Raw genomic sequence first — 13,908 nt, 5'->3', positions numbered from 1 at the left:
GAGAAAGCATGTGGGGTCAGCACAGTGGGCCCCGTTGATAGAATTATCCCCTTAACCTCGTGGTCTCTCCACTCATTCCCTATCACTGCTGGGCATGAAGTGCTGTTTCCTTGTACTTTTGGTTTGCATTTCCTTAATGGGTAGTGATGTTGATTACCTTTCCTTATGTCAATTGACCATAGATGTATCTTTTTTTTTTTTTAAATTTTCTTTTTGGTACTGGTAATGGAACCCAGGTCCTTATCCATACTAGGCAAGTGCTCTACCAGAGCTTTGCTCCCAGCCCTGTGTCTTTTTTTTTTTTGGGAGAAATATCTATTGAAATCTTTTGCCTATTTAAAAAATTAGTTTGTGGTTTTTATTAATCAGTTGTAAGAGCTCTTTATATATTCTGAATGCTAGTCCCTTATCACATATATGACTTGCAAATAGTTTCTCCCATTTTGCAGATTGTCTTTTTATTTTTTTGTATTACTTTTTAATTCACTGAAGCGGAGTGACTTTCCTGAAGGCCGCTTATAGGACAAGGAAAAATAGGTACATATATACAAAGTTTTGGTGCCTTGCTGCTGTTTCTGGGTTCAGATACTGGGACATACAGACAAGATTAAGTTAGCACAACCAGGCACTGTGGTGTGTGACTGAGGCAGGAGGATTGCAAGTTCAAAGCCAGCCTCAGTGACGTAACGAGGCCCTATGCAACTTAATGATACCTGTCACAAAATAAAAAATAAGAAGGGTTCAGTGGTTGGGTGTCCCTGGGTTCAGTCCCCAGTACCAAAACAACAACAATAGCAAAAAACATGAGTGGGAGGAATAACAATGATGGTACCGGGGATTGAACCCAGGGGTGCTTAACGTTACCACTGAGCCACACCCCCAGCCCTTTTTGTATTTTATTTAGAGATAGTGTCTCATTGAGTTGTTTATCCTTGTTCCTCAGTCTCCCAAACCAGCTTAATGCTTTTTTTAAAGTATCATCTGAAGTGATTTAATGAAAGTAATGAAAGTAATGTAGGTTTTTTTTGTTTTGTTTTGTTTTGTTTTTGTGGTACCAGTGATTGAACCTCCCAGGGGCCACATCCCCAGCCCTTTTTTATATTTTATTTAGAGACAGGGTCTTGCTGAGTTGCTGAGGACCTCGCTAAGTTGCTGAGGCTGGCTTTGAACTTATGTTCTTCCTGCCTCAGCCTGTGGAGCTGCTGGGATTATAGGCATGTGCCACCATGCCTGGCAGTATTGTAGCTTTCTTGTTGAGATGACACTAATTACAAAGAAATGTCTTTTAGGTGCAGTTGATGATTCTAACTTTTAGGAATTTACAGAATACAGGATGTGTATGTTGTTTGTGTAAAATGCCTTCTGTGATTTACCCGAGTGACTCAAGGGCCGTCGTCCTCTACCTGTAGAATTCCATCCACAGCAGTTACCTCAGTGTTTTTTTCTTATTGTTCCTGTTGCAGTTAAAAATTCAAGATGTCCATTTACGTTTCGAAGATGGTGTCACCAGTCCGTCCCACCCTTTTGCATTTGGCATCTGCATTAAGAATGTATCCGTGCAAAACGCTGTGAATGAGCCTGTGAGTATGAACGGACTGCAGACTGGGAGGAAAGCAGTGCTCTCGGGGATCCAGGCCTCTGCCGCCGCGCGTTCCTTCGTGGGCTTGCCTGCCTTTTATCTGTAGCCGACAAACCTAGTTTGCTGAGATAGGGAAACGGTCGAGTTCTCCTCCGTTACGTCACTTTCATTGTATACTCAAGACACTGAGGGGCAGAAGGAATGGCGTCCTTGTTTCTTCTCACTGGTTGTGTGCCATAGTTTCAGCTGCTACCTACAGATTTTTACCAGAGGATGTGGAAAGCACCTCCTGAACTCCATTCTCCACATCTTTCTGACCTTCATGTTCATGGTTTTTAGACCAACTGTGGGATGCCTCTGTGGTGTTTTAGGCTTGTCTGATCAGCACTCTCTGTTTTCACACTGCACATTTTTTATTGGTCCATATTAAGCAGGACGTGGGTTTCATTTGGCACACGTGTTCATGCATGTCACATGGTTACATCGGTTTCACTCCCTAGTACCTCGTGGCCCTCCCTTCCTCCTCTCTACTCTGTTAATCTCCCCTCTGCTTTCATGACATCCATTTTCCTTTTTCCCCCAGCTTCCACATGGAATAGAAAACATGATAAATGTCTTTCTGAGTCTGACTTATTTTGCTTAACATGATACTTTCCAGTTCTATGCGTTTTCCTGCAAATGACATATTTCATTTTTCTTTACACCTTAACAAAACTCCATTGTTCTGCATTTTCTTTATTCATTCACCTATCTGTAGACTCCTAGGCTGATTGCATAACTTGACTGTTGCTGCACTTTGACACCAGGTATTTAGGAGTCTGCCCTGCCCCATCATGTTGCTCCCCAGCAGAGGGCAAATGATGTCCTATAATTGAAGTCAGTTCTGGCACCAGCCAGAGTTTGTGTGGGCCCCACAGGTGAAGGCTCAGGCCACTAGCTGGACCCCACATCAGATGCCACTTGCAAGTCCCATGTTGTGACCTGCGCTTCTGACTGACAGCCATAAAGCCATAGTTGTCAGGTGTGACCTGTTGTCAGGTTTGACAGTTTGCCATGTGGTTCTCCAGACTCAGGGAAGCAGTACCAGTTTGTTATAAAGGATAAAATGAGCAGCCAGATGAGGAGGGGCATATGTTTCCCCTCTAGGTGAAGTTTAGTGTTCTAGAAGCTCATCACATCTTATGTTTAATTTTTTTTTTTTGGCCAGGGGAACCCAAGGCCTCATGCATGCCTGGCAAGCGCTCTACCCTTGAGCTTAATTCCCAGCCCTTTTTATTTTGAGACAGGGTTTTACCACATTGCCCAGGCTGTTCTTGAACTTGCTGTTCTCCTGCCTTGGTCTCCTAAGTAGCTGGGCTCACAGTGTCACCATCACGCCTCATGTGTAAAATGTTTTTATAGAGTTTAATCTCCATCCCATCACCCAGAGGTTAGTGGGGATTAGGTTGAAATTCCCATCCTGTGAATCACCTGGTCCTTCTGGTGACTGGCCCATCCTGAGGCTAGCTAGGAGTAACACCCTAAGTCACCCATTAGCATAAACCTAAGTGTGATAAAAAGTGATTCATTATGAGTAACAGAAGATACTCCTATCACTTTGGGACTTCCAAACGTTTTAGGAACTTTGTGCCAGGAACTGGGGACAAAGTCCAAATGTATTTCATTTGATACCACAGCTAGTCATAGGTAGAACAATCCCATTATGTTCTGTCTGCCCATTTCCCCCAACGAAACCAACTTTTTCCCTTGATTTCTTAACATGCTATTGAATGTTAGATCTGTCAAAGAACAAAATCGCAACAAATAAAGATCTTAATTGGTTCTATTTTCTATTCTAGAATTGGGCAACACCTCATTCTAGAGAGTAGAGTAGTGTTCTGATGGGTTGAGCAGCGGGGTTGGTGGTAAACAGAGAGGGACTGAGGAAACCAAACATGAACAACAGGTCGACTGATCATTTCAAGGTTGCTTCGCTTATAAGGCAGGGACAGAATCATGGGAAGAGTAACCGATTTGTTAGTATCAGATCACTTTAGGTGACTTCTTGTCAGAATGAGAGACTGTAAGGACGAGCCAGAGGAAACCTCATTGAAACTGTCTTGCCTGGGAAATTCAGCAGTTGTCTCTCAGTTGCCCTTCTTTTACAGAAGGTCAGATAAACAGCTTAGTTTCAACTGGGTGTAACTTTTGCCTGGGTGACTTCATTTTGATAGTCTGGTCTGTGGGGCTTAGTGCAGGAACCTAGGCTAAACAGTGGCCTCCTGTCATTTTTATTTAACAAAACAAATAACTAATAGCTTTTGAGCCTTTTTAATGTGTTAGGTACTGTTCTAAGCACTTTACATGATTTAACTCATTTATTTTTCAGTTTTCACCACCACAGTTACCTTCATATCAGTGGCTGCGGACAGAGCAGAGGAATGGCGTAGGGAGATACAGAGGGACCAGGCCTCGAGCAGGGGCTGGCAGAGGAGGGCGTGTGGCCAGGCACCCCCACCCCCACCTGGTGCCTATTTTGGAAATAAAGGCTTATTGGATCCCTGCCACACTCCTTAGTATCATCAGGGCTGCTTCGTTGTGCAGCCACACAGTGGAGACCACATGGCTGCAGGGTCTGTCTGGCCTGTAGAAAGGTCTGCCCTCTGCCCGCAGCATGCTTTTACCCCCACACTGGTCTCCAGAGGCCTGTGCTCATCCTTCCACTTCTTACTCTTCGATTTCCACATCCTCTTGGTCACGGCGCCCTACTGATTTTCCCTGCAACAGTCTCAGATGTGGCCCTTTCTTGCCCTCGTCATGTGACCGTGGTCCTGGGTCCTGTCAGCCTCGCCTGGGCTGATGAAATACCCTGTTCTGTGACCTCCGGCTCTTTCCCCTGGTCTCACGTCAGTGCTTCCCAGCCTCCCCCAGTCTGTGGCAGGCACAGAGAAAGATGAGACCTGTGCGGCACAGGGGTGGACGGCTGTGGCTGCTGGGGACTGGGAGTGGGGAGCTCAAGAGAAACCAGGTGTTCTAGAATGTACTTTGCTCCTGTGAACTTGCTCACTATCTTGACTCGCCCATGACTTGTTTTTTTCTGCTATACTGGGGGAAGCTGTGCTCTGTGCTGATAGGTACTTGCCTGTGTCAAACCTTCAGTGGCTCCGTGGCTCTTACGGTGTGGCTTGGTTTCCTCTCCTAGTGGGTTTGTTTCCGAGGGCTGCTGTAGTACACTGCCACAGACCGGCGACTTAGGACTACAGACGTTTATTCCTAGTTCTGGAGACCAGAAATCTGTACTCAAGGGTTTGCAGGGTCAGTTCCTTCTGTAGGCCCCAGGGGAGACCACCCCACGCCTCTGTCCTTGTGTCTGGTGGCTCCTGGAGATTGCTGCACCCCTTGGCCTGTCACTGTCTCGCCCAGATCCCTGCCTCTCTTGCCTGGCCTTCTCCCCTCTCTTTTTTTCTTCTTCTTCTTCTTTTTTTTTTTTTTTTTTTTTTGCGGTGCTGGGGATTGAACCCAGGGCCTTATACTTGCGAGGCAAGCACTCTACCAACTGAGCTACGTCCCCAGCCCTTTTTTTTTTATAAGGACACCACACATTAGATTGGGACCTATAGTCATGTAACATGATCTCATTGTAACTTTATTGTATCTACAAAGATCCTATTTTCAAATAAGGTCTTATTCACAGCTTCAGTGGCCTGACTTTTCTTGGGGGGAGGACACTGACCAACCCAGTATCCTTAAATATTCCAAGGGACTTCTCTTCACACTTGACTCCCCACTCCAAATGTGTATTCCTACACAGAGACCAGTACTGCCCCTGTCCCATCCAGGGTTCCAGTTACATAGGTATGTTTACTGTTCTCTCAAAGTAACCTATGCAACCATTTGTGAAAAACTTAATTTTTTTTTTTTTTTTTTTTTGTACTGGGGATTGAATCCAGGGGTCCTCAAACATGGAGCCACATCACCAACTTTTTAAGTTCTTTACTTTGAGACAGAGTCTCCTAGATTTGCTTAGGGCCCCACTAAGTTGCTGAGACTGGCCTCAAACTTGCAGTCCTCCTGCCTCAGCCTCCCGAGTTGCTGAGATTACAGGCGTGCATCACTGTGCCTGGACAAACTTACACATGTTTTGACACTCATCTGTGCAGTGACCTTTTTTGTTTATTCATAGCATCTTATATATTCTTTCTCTGCTTCTGTGTAATTAAAATTATTTGTTTGCATGTTTGCATCCCCAAACAGCTAGAATTTTAACTCTTTCAGAGCAAAACCATGTTTTAATTCAGTGTGTCCCCAGTGCCTTGCAGAGTGCCTGGCGCATGTTTCACACATGGTTTGTTGAGTGAAGGACACATTCATGAATAAAGACAGTCATCCTGTTTTCTTCCCTGTTTTTCTTACCTCAGGTACAGAAACTAATGCGGAAAAAGCAATTAGACGTGGCTGAGTTTAGCATCTACTGGGATGTCGATTGCACTTTATTGGGGGATTTGCCTCAGGTGGAGTTGCAGGTATGTTCCTGGCAGAGGGCTTGATTGCAAGCTGGCCCTGAAGGAAGGTGGCACAGGATCCTGGCTTGGAGGTTGTCACCTCCTGCGTCTGATTCCTATGCCGACCCTCCTGCTCTGTGGGCATCCACTCGGAAGTGTCTTTGCCAAGGTGCTTAATGTCTTAACTCTGAACAACACACAGTGTTTCAATATCAGAGTGACGCGTGGGTGCCTTTCACTTCCCACTTAAAGTCACGTTTTCAAGATGCGTTTGCGTTGCGAGTTCCTTGCTGCTTACTGCCGTGCAGTGTTCCACTGTGTGCATGTAATGAGCATCATTGTCCATCTTAGTCACTGGGTACTGGGCATCCAGATCTTAAGTCAACGGAGCACCGTTCTGGTTCCCAGAGGGGAGCTGTGATTGGGTTTCGTGGTGACATGCCACCTTTAGTGACATTCTTTTAAGATATACTTAGAATCATGGGATGTGAAGTATTACTGTTTGTGAAGAGTAAAAGGACTTAATCTTTCTGTAAAGAAATTATAGGTCTTTTCAGTGAAATGAAGGAATATGACTCATTTTTCTCCTACCCGGGTTATCTTGACTTGTGGGCTATTGTATGTAATGGTTTTAGGTTTGCTAACGCAATTATGTAAGTATTGAACTCTTGTGGTAGAACATTGTACAACTATTAAAAATAAAGATCTTTGTGGTAATTATGTTAGTCTCTAATATATGCTGTTAGAAGTTTAAAAAATTAAGGCAAAACAGCTAAGCATTTGTGTAAGGAAACAACATTGTAGCCGGGTGTGGTGGCGCACACCTGTAATCCCAGTGGCTCTGGAGGCTGAGGCAGGAGGATGGCAAGTTTGAGGCCAGCCTCAGCAACTTAGCAAGGCCCTAAGCAATTTAGTAAGACCCTGTCTTGAAATAAAAAATAAAAAGGACTGAGAATGTGGTTTGGTGGCAAAGCATCCCTGAATTCAAGCCCTAGTACCAAACAAAAACAAAAATACCAGCATTGTCGATTTACCGGAATGTGTACAGAATGCCTTCAGTTGGAGATAGAAGAAGCTGGTAGGCACCTTTGGTTACCTCTGAGGGTAAGTGGGTGACTGGAGATGAGAGTAGAAAAGAAACATTTCATCTTTTTTTTGCTGTTTGAATTTTAAACCATGTGAATATATTACCTATGAAGACATAGAAATAACATTTAAAAATATTACGGAGCAGTTTTATGCTATTTTTGGATTCTCATGTAATATACTTGGATTAGATAATATTCACTGTTGTGACACAGCCTGTTGCTGAGGTCTTGTCACACTGCCCCAACATTATACAAGTGACGACCAGAAGGAAGGTCAGTCTGAACAGAGCAGACGTTCTTGTCACACGCAGGAGGCCATGGCCAGGAGCATGGAGAGTCGCAGTCACCACTACGTCCTGGAGCCTGTGTGTGCGTCTGCTCTCTTGAAGAGAAACTGTTCCAAGGAGCCTCTGAGGTCCCGGCACAGTCCTCGAATTGAATGTGATATTCAGCTAGAAACCATTCCCCTGAAGCTGTCTCAGGTACACTCCTTCTTCCCGGAGGCTTAGACTCACTGTCAGACTGGTCACTGGGGTGGAGGAAACAGTGTGACCGGTACTCGGTACTTGACGGTATCCTCAGCAGGAAAGAGGGTGCCTGTGACACCTTTCCCTTCAGAGCTGAGTTGTGTTAGGTGCAAATTCCACTCTCTGTTATACAGTCATGTTAGCCCTTTGTTGCTGTGACCAGAATACCTGACAAGAACGACCTGGAGGAGGAAAGGTTTATTTTAGGCTCAGGTTTCAGAGCTTCAGTCCTTGGTCAGCTGACTCTGTGCTGTGGGCCCAGGCGAGGCAGAACGTCATGGCGGAATGGCATAGTAGAGGAGCCCTGTTTCACTCAAGGCTGCTAGGAAGCAGATGAGGGAGTGGGTCGCAGTGAGGGGCAGCCCCCAGTGACCACCTACTCTAGCCAAACCTCTCCTGCCCACAGTTACCACCCAGTCGGTCCATTCAGCTGGGATGGACTGATGGGTTACAGCTCTCGTAATCTCATAATTTCACCTCTGAGTACTTCTGCATTGACACAGGAACTTTTGGGGGACACCTCATATCCAAACTGTAATAGCAGTTGGGTTCATCTCAGGTTGTTTTTGATTTGATTTGATTTGAAGTGCTGAGCAAAGACGACAAGAGATAGTGTGAACATAAACACGTCATTGTCGGTGTTCAGAGAGACAAGTCCCTTGAAGCTGATGTTCTGCTCTTCCATTTTACTGGATTTCAATTCAGTGGCTTGACTAATAGGAGTGTTCTTGTTCGATGTAGCTCTTAACTGAGTAAAAGAACTAAATCTGTTCTAACTTAGTGTCTCTTAATCTTTAATCAAAAGCTGCAGTACCGGCAAATCATGGGATTTCTCAAGGAGTTGGAGCGGAAAGAGAGGCAGGTGAAGTTCCGAAAGTGGAAACCAAAAGTGGCCGTATCCAAGAGGTAAGGGCTGACCCGGGTGGTGTGTAAAACGTATTTTTATAGCACGTTGTTTTTATAGCTAGACTAGAAATGTGCCTCACAGGCCTTTACAGGTGTTTGGAGGTAAAGTACAGTGGGGTTTTCTAGCCCTTAAAATGCCAATCCTGTTATCATTGTTGATATTTTTATTATGTATTTATTCAGTTAAAGTTTACTCTTAGATTGAGTGTAGTGAAAGTCAGAAGATCCTCTTAATCTTATTTAGCAAGTAGCTGATGTTGCTGTGGTAGGATCTGGTGTGCGGTAAATACTCTGCAATATTTTTTGAACCTACTTTTCTATGTCTTTTTTCTCCCAGGCTGTTTGGTCATTTTTGTACATTTTCTGTACTTTACAGCTTCCATAACAAAAGTAAACCCTCTTCTTGTGGCAGTGATAAGCTTGATATATAAAACTGTATTTCCATGTATTTTCCTAGAAATTCAGTTTTAAATTCTTCAGTAGTCACACCTCGTCAGTTACCTTGAGACGTGTTTGCTATGCGTTAGCGCTCGTCTTTCTCTTCGTGGAGGGGACTGACGCTGTGGGAACTGCAACCTGTCGAGCACTGGGTTATTATCCATCTATTCATTGATGTTCGTTGGCAGCAGATTTACTTCCCCATCATATTGGGTTTAGCTTAATATTAAAATAAGCCTGAGACATAAACTGCTGGCTGAGAAGAGAAGAAACGTCTCAGGAGAGGGTGGCGAGGATGACGTGGCCTGTGGGCATTGCGTGGACCTGGGCGTTGTCGTGCTCGTAGTGAGAAGTGATACGTTGTCACGGGCTCTTGCAGCTGCCGAGAGTGGTGGTATTTTGCTCTGAATGCTAACTTGTATGAGATCAGAGAGCAGAGGAGGCGCTGTACCTGGGATTTCATGCTGCACCGCGCCCGTGATGCTGTGTTTTACACTGACAAATATTTCAGCAAGTTAAAAGGAGGCCTACTGTCTGCTGAAGACAAGGTGAGTGGACTGTTGTTGTGTTTCTTGTTTTCATTCAGAGGATAAGCATATTCTCTTGAAGGATCTGTGGAGAAATAAAGTCTATTGTCAAGGTCCGTCATTTTGCAGAGCAGAGTGGGCTTTAATAGAGTGACAAGTTCTTGGAAGGCCTCCAGCCTTGCCTTGACCAGACGTGCCCCCAGCCTCTGCTGCCTGAGGAGGGCCAGGGGTAGGAGGAGGAAGAGATGGCCACGGTCCTGCCAGGCCTTTGTGCCCACTCCCATCCTCTTCCCGCTCTCTGTGAGGATTCGGCAGCCTTTTATGTGGTTACCTGCATCTCTTCAAAGCCGGATCCGAGGCCTAATTCTTTTCCTCTGTAGTCTGAAACTAATCCCTGTGAACTTGGCCTACATTTTCCATAATCCCAGTGACTTGATTAACCTCAGGTGGTTTGGTGTGGAGACGAGGCAGAAGGGGACCATCGCTCGTGATGACAGGTTCACATTTGAATTACCAATGGGCTGGGGGCCCCAGAATCTCCCCTGCTGGAATCCTGGCAGACAACCCACCCCTCTTTTGAGAAGGCAGTGGACTTACTTCGTTCCTTGAATTATTTTGCTCTTGTGAGCATGAGGTTTTTTTTTTTTTTTTTTTTTCACTTTATTTCATTTATTTATTTTTATGTGGTGCTGAGGATCGAACCCAGTGCCTCAGGCATGCCAGGCAAGCACTCTGCCACTGAGCCCCAGCCCCAGCCCTGAGCATGAGTTTTTGCAGTACCAATTGAGACCATTTCCAATATTTTAACTCAGGTAATGTCTCATAACTAACCATTTCTTTAGAGAATTCTTCGAAGCAAAAAGGAATATTACTTTCCCTTCAGTACCCACTGCATGGTGTCCCGCAGTGGCGCTGAGTCCCTGGGGATTCTCGCCCCTCCTGCCAGCACCCTGAGGTCACAGCTCCTTACTTGGTTAATATTTTCTTCATCAGTGTCAGACATGGCTATTAACATAGAACCTCATGAAAAGATGGGATAAACCAGACATTTCGTTTTGGATGTTTTCTCAAAAGCACAGGCAAAAACATGGAGGGAGAGAAAAATCTCCACCACCACTGAGGTGGGCAGGTTGAAACTTGTCTGATCTCCTCGAGGTGGGACGGTGAGAAACAGTTTAGGCTAGCTCATTCCGTTTTCTTTTTAACCTGGCATGCAGCTGGCTGCCCTGTCTCTTTGCTGATGTCCTTTCTGATGCACCACAGGACACACGCAGGAGCTGGCACCCAGGCGTTCCTCCATGCAGCGCCTTGTGGCTGCGTCAGGGTTCTGCATGGGGCAGGGTACTGTGGCGGTGCACGCACCGCAGGGCCCCTCTGGAAACCAAGGACTGTGGTTTGTGTCCTTGCTACTGCCATTAACCCCTGAAGCTGTGAAACTTGTCAGTGGAATGTTTGAGACCAAGGAGAATCTGTTGACCTGTAAAAGTGGTCACACGGAACCGGCGGCTTATCTCGTTTCTTGGCCCTCAGTGCACGTGGCACCGCCAGTGGATTCCTTTGAGGCCCTAGTAGTGGTTTGTGAGGGTGTCCAGCTTCTTCAGAGCTATAGTGTCTGGTTTTTGATTTTGCTTTCACCCAAACAGGAGGAAATGTGTCGGATAGAGGAGGAACAGAGCTTTGAGGAACTGAAGATTCTGCGCGAACTGGTTCATGATCGATTTTATAAGCAAGAAGAACTAGCAGAGGTAAGAAGTGCTCTGTGAGGAGGTTTGTTCAGAGCCAGTACACTCTGAGTGCTTCAGTTTTGTCGTGCACATGCTCTGTCTGGGACGAATGGAGAATGGTGGCATATCACAGCTCGTGTCTGTCCCAGGGACCCAAATTAGCTGCTTTGTGATTTCTGCAGAGTCTACGAGAGCCTCAGTTTGATTCCCCAGGAAGCTCTCCTGGAGACCCAGAGGCCAGCGGAGGCAGTGGGATGCTGCAGTACCTTCAGTCCTGGTTTCCTGGTTGGGGTGGCTGGTATGGGCAGCAGACCCCTGAGGGGAGAACGGTGGAAGGATTGCCGGCAGAGCAGCATGAGCAGTGGACCCCCGAGGAGATCCTAGGTATGCGGGGAGCTGGCCCGGTCTTGCCCCTGGGCTGTAGTGAAGGGAGATGCTTAGTTTCATGTTTCATGTTCATAGAGGCAGAGAGAATTCATATTTTGGGAGAGACTCCATTTGCTACAACTCCATGCTAAGTAAGAATATTGGCAAGGTTTTGAATAGATCTGAGCAGCAGCTTTTGTCAGAGAACTAAATTTGAGCATGTTCACAAATTTTAAAACTCCAAAGCTTGACTAGCGGTCCAGAGGTGCTCTTTAGACCTTGCTGTCCAGTATGGGAGCCATAGCCACTAATGACATATTGTACATGCACACAGTGTAACACTATCATTTGGTCAGTACCACTCCCCAGCCCTTTTCCTGTCCCTCCCCGCTTCCCACCCTTTGGTCCCTTTCCTTTACTGATCTCTTTCTGATTTTTATGAGATCCACCCCCACCTTTCTTTTCTCTCTCTCTCTAGCTTTCAGCTTATGAGGGAAACATACGACCCTTGACCTTCTGAGTTTGACTTATTTAGCTTAACATGATGGTCTCTAGTTCTATCCATTTTCCTGAAAATTACATAATTTCATTTTTTTATGGCTATATAAAACTCCATTGTGTATTGTATATATATCACATTTTCTTTATCCATTCATCCAGTGATGGATACTTAGGCTGGTTCCATAGTTTGGCTATTGTGAGTTGTGCTGCTGTAAACATGGCTTTGCACGTGTCACTGTGCAGGATAAATACTGAGGAGTGGACTAGCCAGGTCATATGGTGGTTCCATGCCTAGTCTTTTTTTATAAAATATTTTTTTAGTTGTCGATGGACCTTTATTTTATTTATATGTACTGCTAAGAATTGAACCCAGTGCCTCACTTGTGCTCTGCCACTGAGCCACAACCCCTGTACCCATGCCTAGGATTTTGAGGCACCTCCATACTAATTTCCATAGTGGCTATACTAATTTACAGTCCCACCAACAGTATAAAATTGTTCCTACTTCTCCACATCCTCTCCAGCCTTTATTATTCTTTGTATTCCTGATGACTGCCATTCTGTGTGGTGTGAGATGTTTTGATTGGCATTTCCCTAATTGCTAATGATGGTGAGCATTTTTTCATGTTTGTTGGTCATTTGTATAAAAATCCAGTTTCTTAATTGCATTAACCTCATTAGCCACGTGTAGTTAAGTGACCACTGTCCTGCAAAACCCAGACACAGACCTTTCACCGTATGGCCTTATGTTGTGAGTCATGTGCTCCCTGGTGTGATGATAATTTGATAAAACAGGGTTGTTTTACATTAGCACACTAAACAGTCACCTGTTCTTTAAAAAAAGGGAAAAGAGAGTCTTCGTGACGGTGGTGAGTGTGCCTGGCTGCACGTTTTTTCCTCCTGTGCTTTTTCTGACCTGTTCTCTCCTGCCGTCTAGGCACCGAGGAGTTTTTTGACCCCACTGCAGACGCCTCGTGCATGAACACATACACGAAGCGAGATCACGTCTTTGCTAAACTGAATTTGCAGTTGCAGCGAGGCACGGTGACCCTGCTACATAAGGAGCAGGGAGCTCCTCAGACGAATGAAAGTGCGTTCATGCAGCTCGAGTTCTCAGGTACTGCCCGGAACCTGCCGCTGCTGTCCCTCTCTCTGGGTGCCGGTGTCTGCTTGATTCTCTCCACTTGAGGTAGTTGTGAGCTAGAATGTTGCCACACACAGCCATCGCCTCTAGGGACATGCAGGTTAGGTTCCTGCGAGCCTCTGATCATGGCATTTGTCAGCCGATCGGTACATACCCTTGTTTTTTAAAATTTGAGTTTGTGTTTAAAAACAGCTTATTTAACATCTCTGTGTTGATTCAATAACGTTGAGTTCATGGCCTGCAGCACTTCGACTCCTGCCCAGGTATATTTTCTCTGTAAAGTGCATGCCAGCCTTCTTGCGCGTAGGATCGTACTAGACGGCACTTCAGCACTACACTGGCCATTTTATTTATTTTTTTGTGGTGCTGGGGATGCAACCCAGGACCTTGTGCTTGCTGGGCAAGCACTCTACCCCCTGAGCCACATCCCTAGCCCCACCTGGCCATTTTAAATGACAAAATCCTGAAAAAAAAATGAAGCACATGCAACAAAAGTGACAAATGGGGCTCTAACTAGAGCAGGTAAAGGCACTTGTTCACCCGTGAGAACCAAGACAAGGAGGCAGCGCACGCTTATGTGAACTCAGCAGGGAACGCACATATTGGTGACTCACATTTTCTGCTGCT

At 45.5% G+C, this 13,908-nt stretch overlaps 1 protein-coding gene across 7 annotated transcripts in view; it reads left to right on the top strand.

Moving 5' to 3' along the window:
• The window catches only part of Vps13d (vacuolar protein sorting 13 homolog D), a 243,477-nt gene that overhangs the window by 16,541 nt on the left and 213,028 nt on the right, over window positions 1-13,908 (top strand). For all 7 annotated transcript variants that reach the window (XM_047517550.1, XM_047517527.1, XM_047517519.1 and 4 more), the window contains exons 6-13: window positions 1,464-1,580; window positions 5,977-6,081; window positions 7,460-7,630; window positions 8,481-8,581; window positions 9,399-9,567; window positions 11,190-11,291; window positions 11,453-11,654; window positions 13,075-13,254. In XM_047517550.1, coding sequence (XP_047373506.1) covers window positions 1,464-1,580; window positions 5,977-6,081; window positions 7,460-7,630; window positions 8,481-8,581; window positions 9,399-9,567; window positions 11,190-11,291; window positions 11,453-11,654; window positions 13,075-13,254 — 1,147 coding nt within the window. The remainder of the gene's footprint in view (window positions 1-1,463; window positions 1,581-5,976; window positions 6,082-7,459; window positions 7,631-8,480; window positions 8,582-9,398; window positions 9,568-11,189; window positions 11,292-11,452; window positions 11,655-13,074; window positions 13,255-13,908) is intronic.

This window comes from Sciurus carolinensis, chromosome 1 (genome assembly GCF_902686445.1).
Source record: "Sciurus carolinensis chromosome 1, mSciCar1.2, whole genome shotgun sequence".
Taxonomy (NCBI): Eukaryota; Metazoa; Chordata; class Mammalia; order Rodentia; family Sciuridae; genus Sciurus; species Sciurus carolinensis.
Note: the sequence above shows the minus strand (reverse complement) of the source record. Positions and strands in the feature narration are given on the sequence as shown.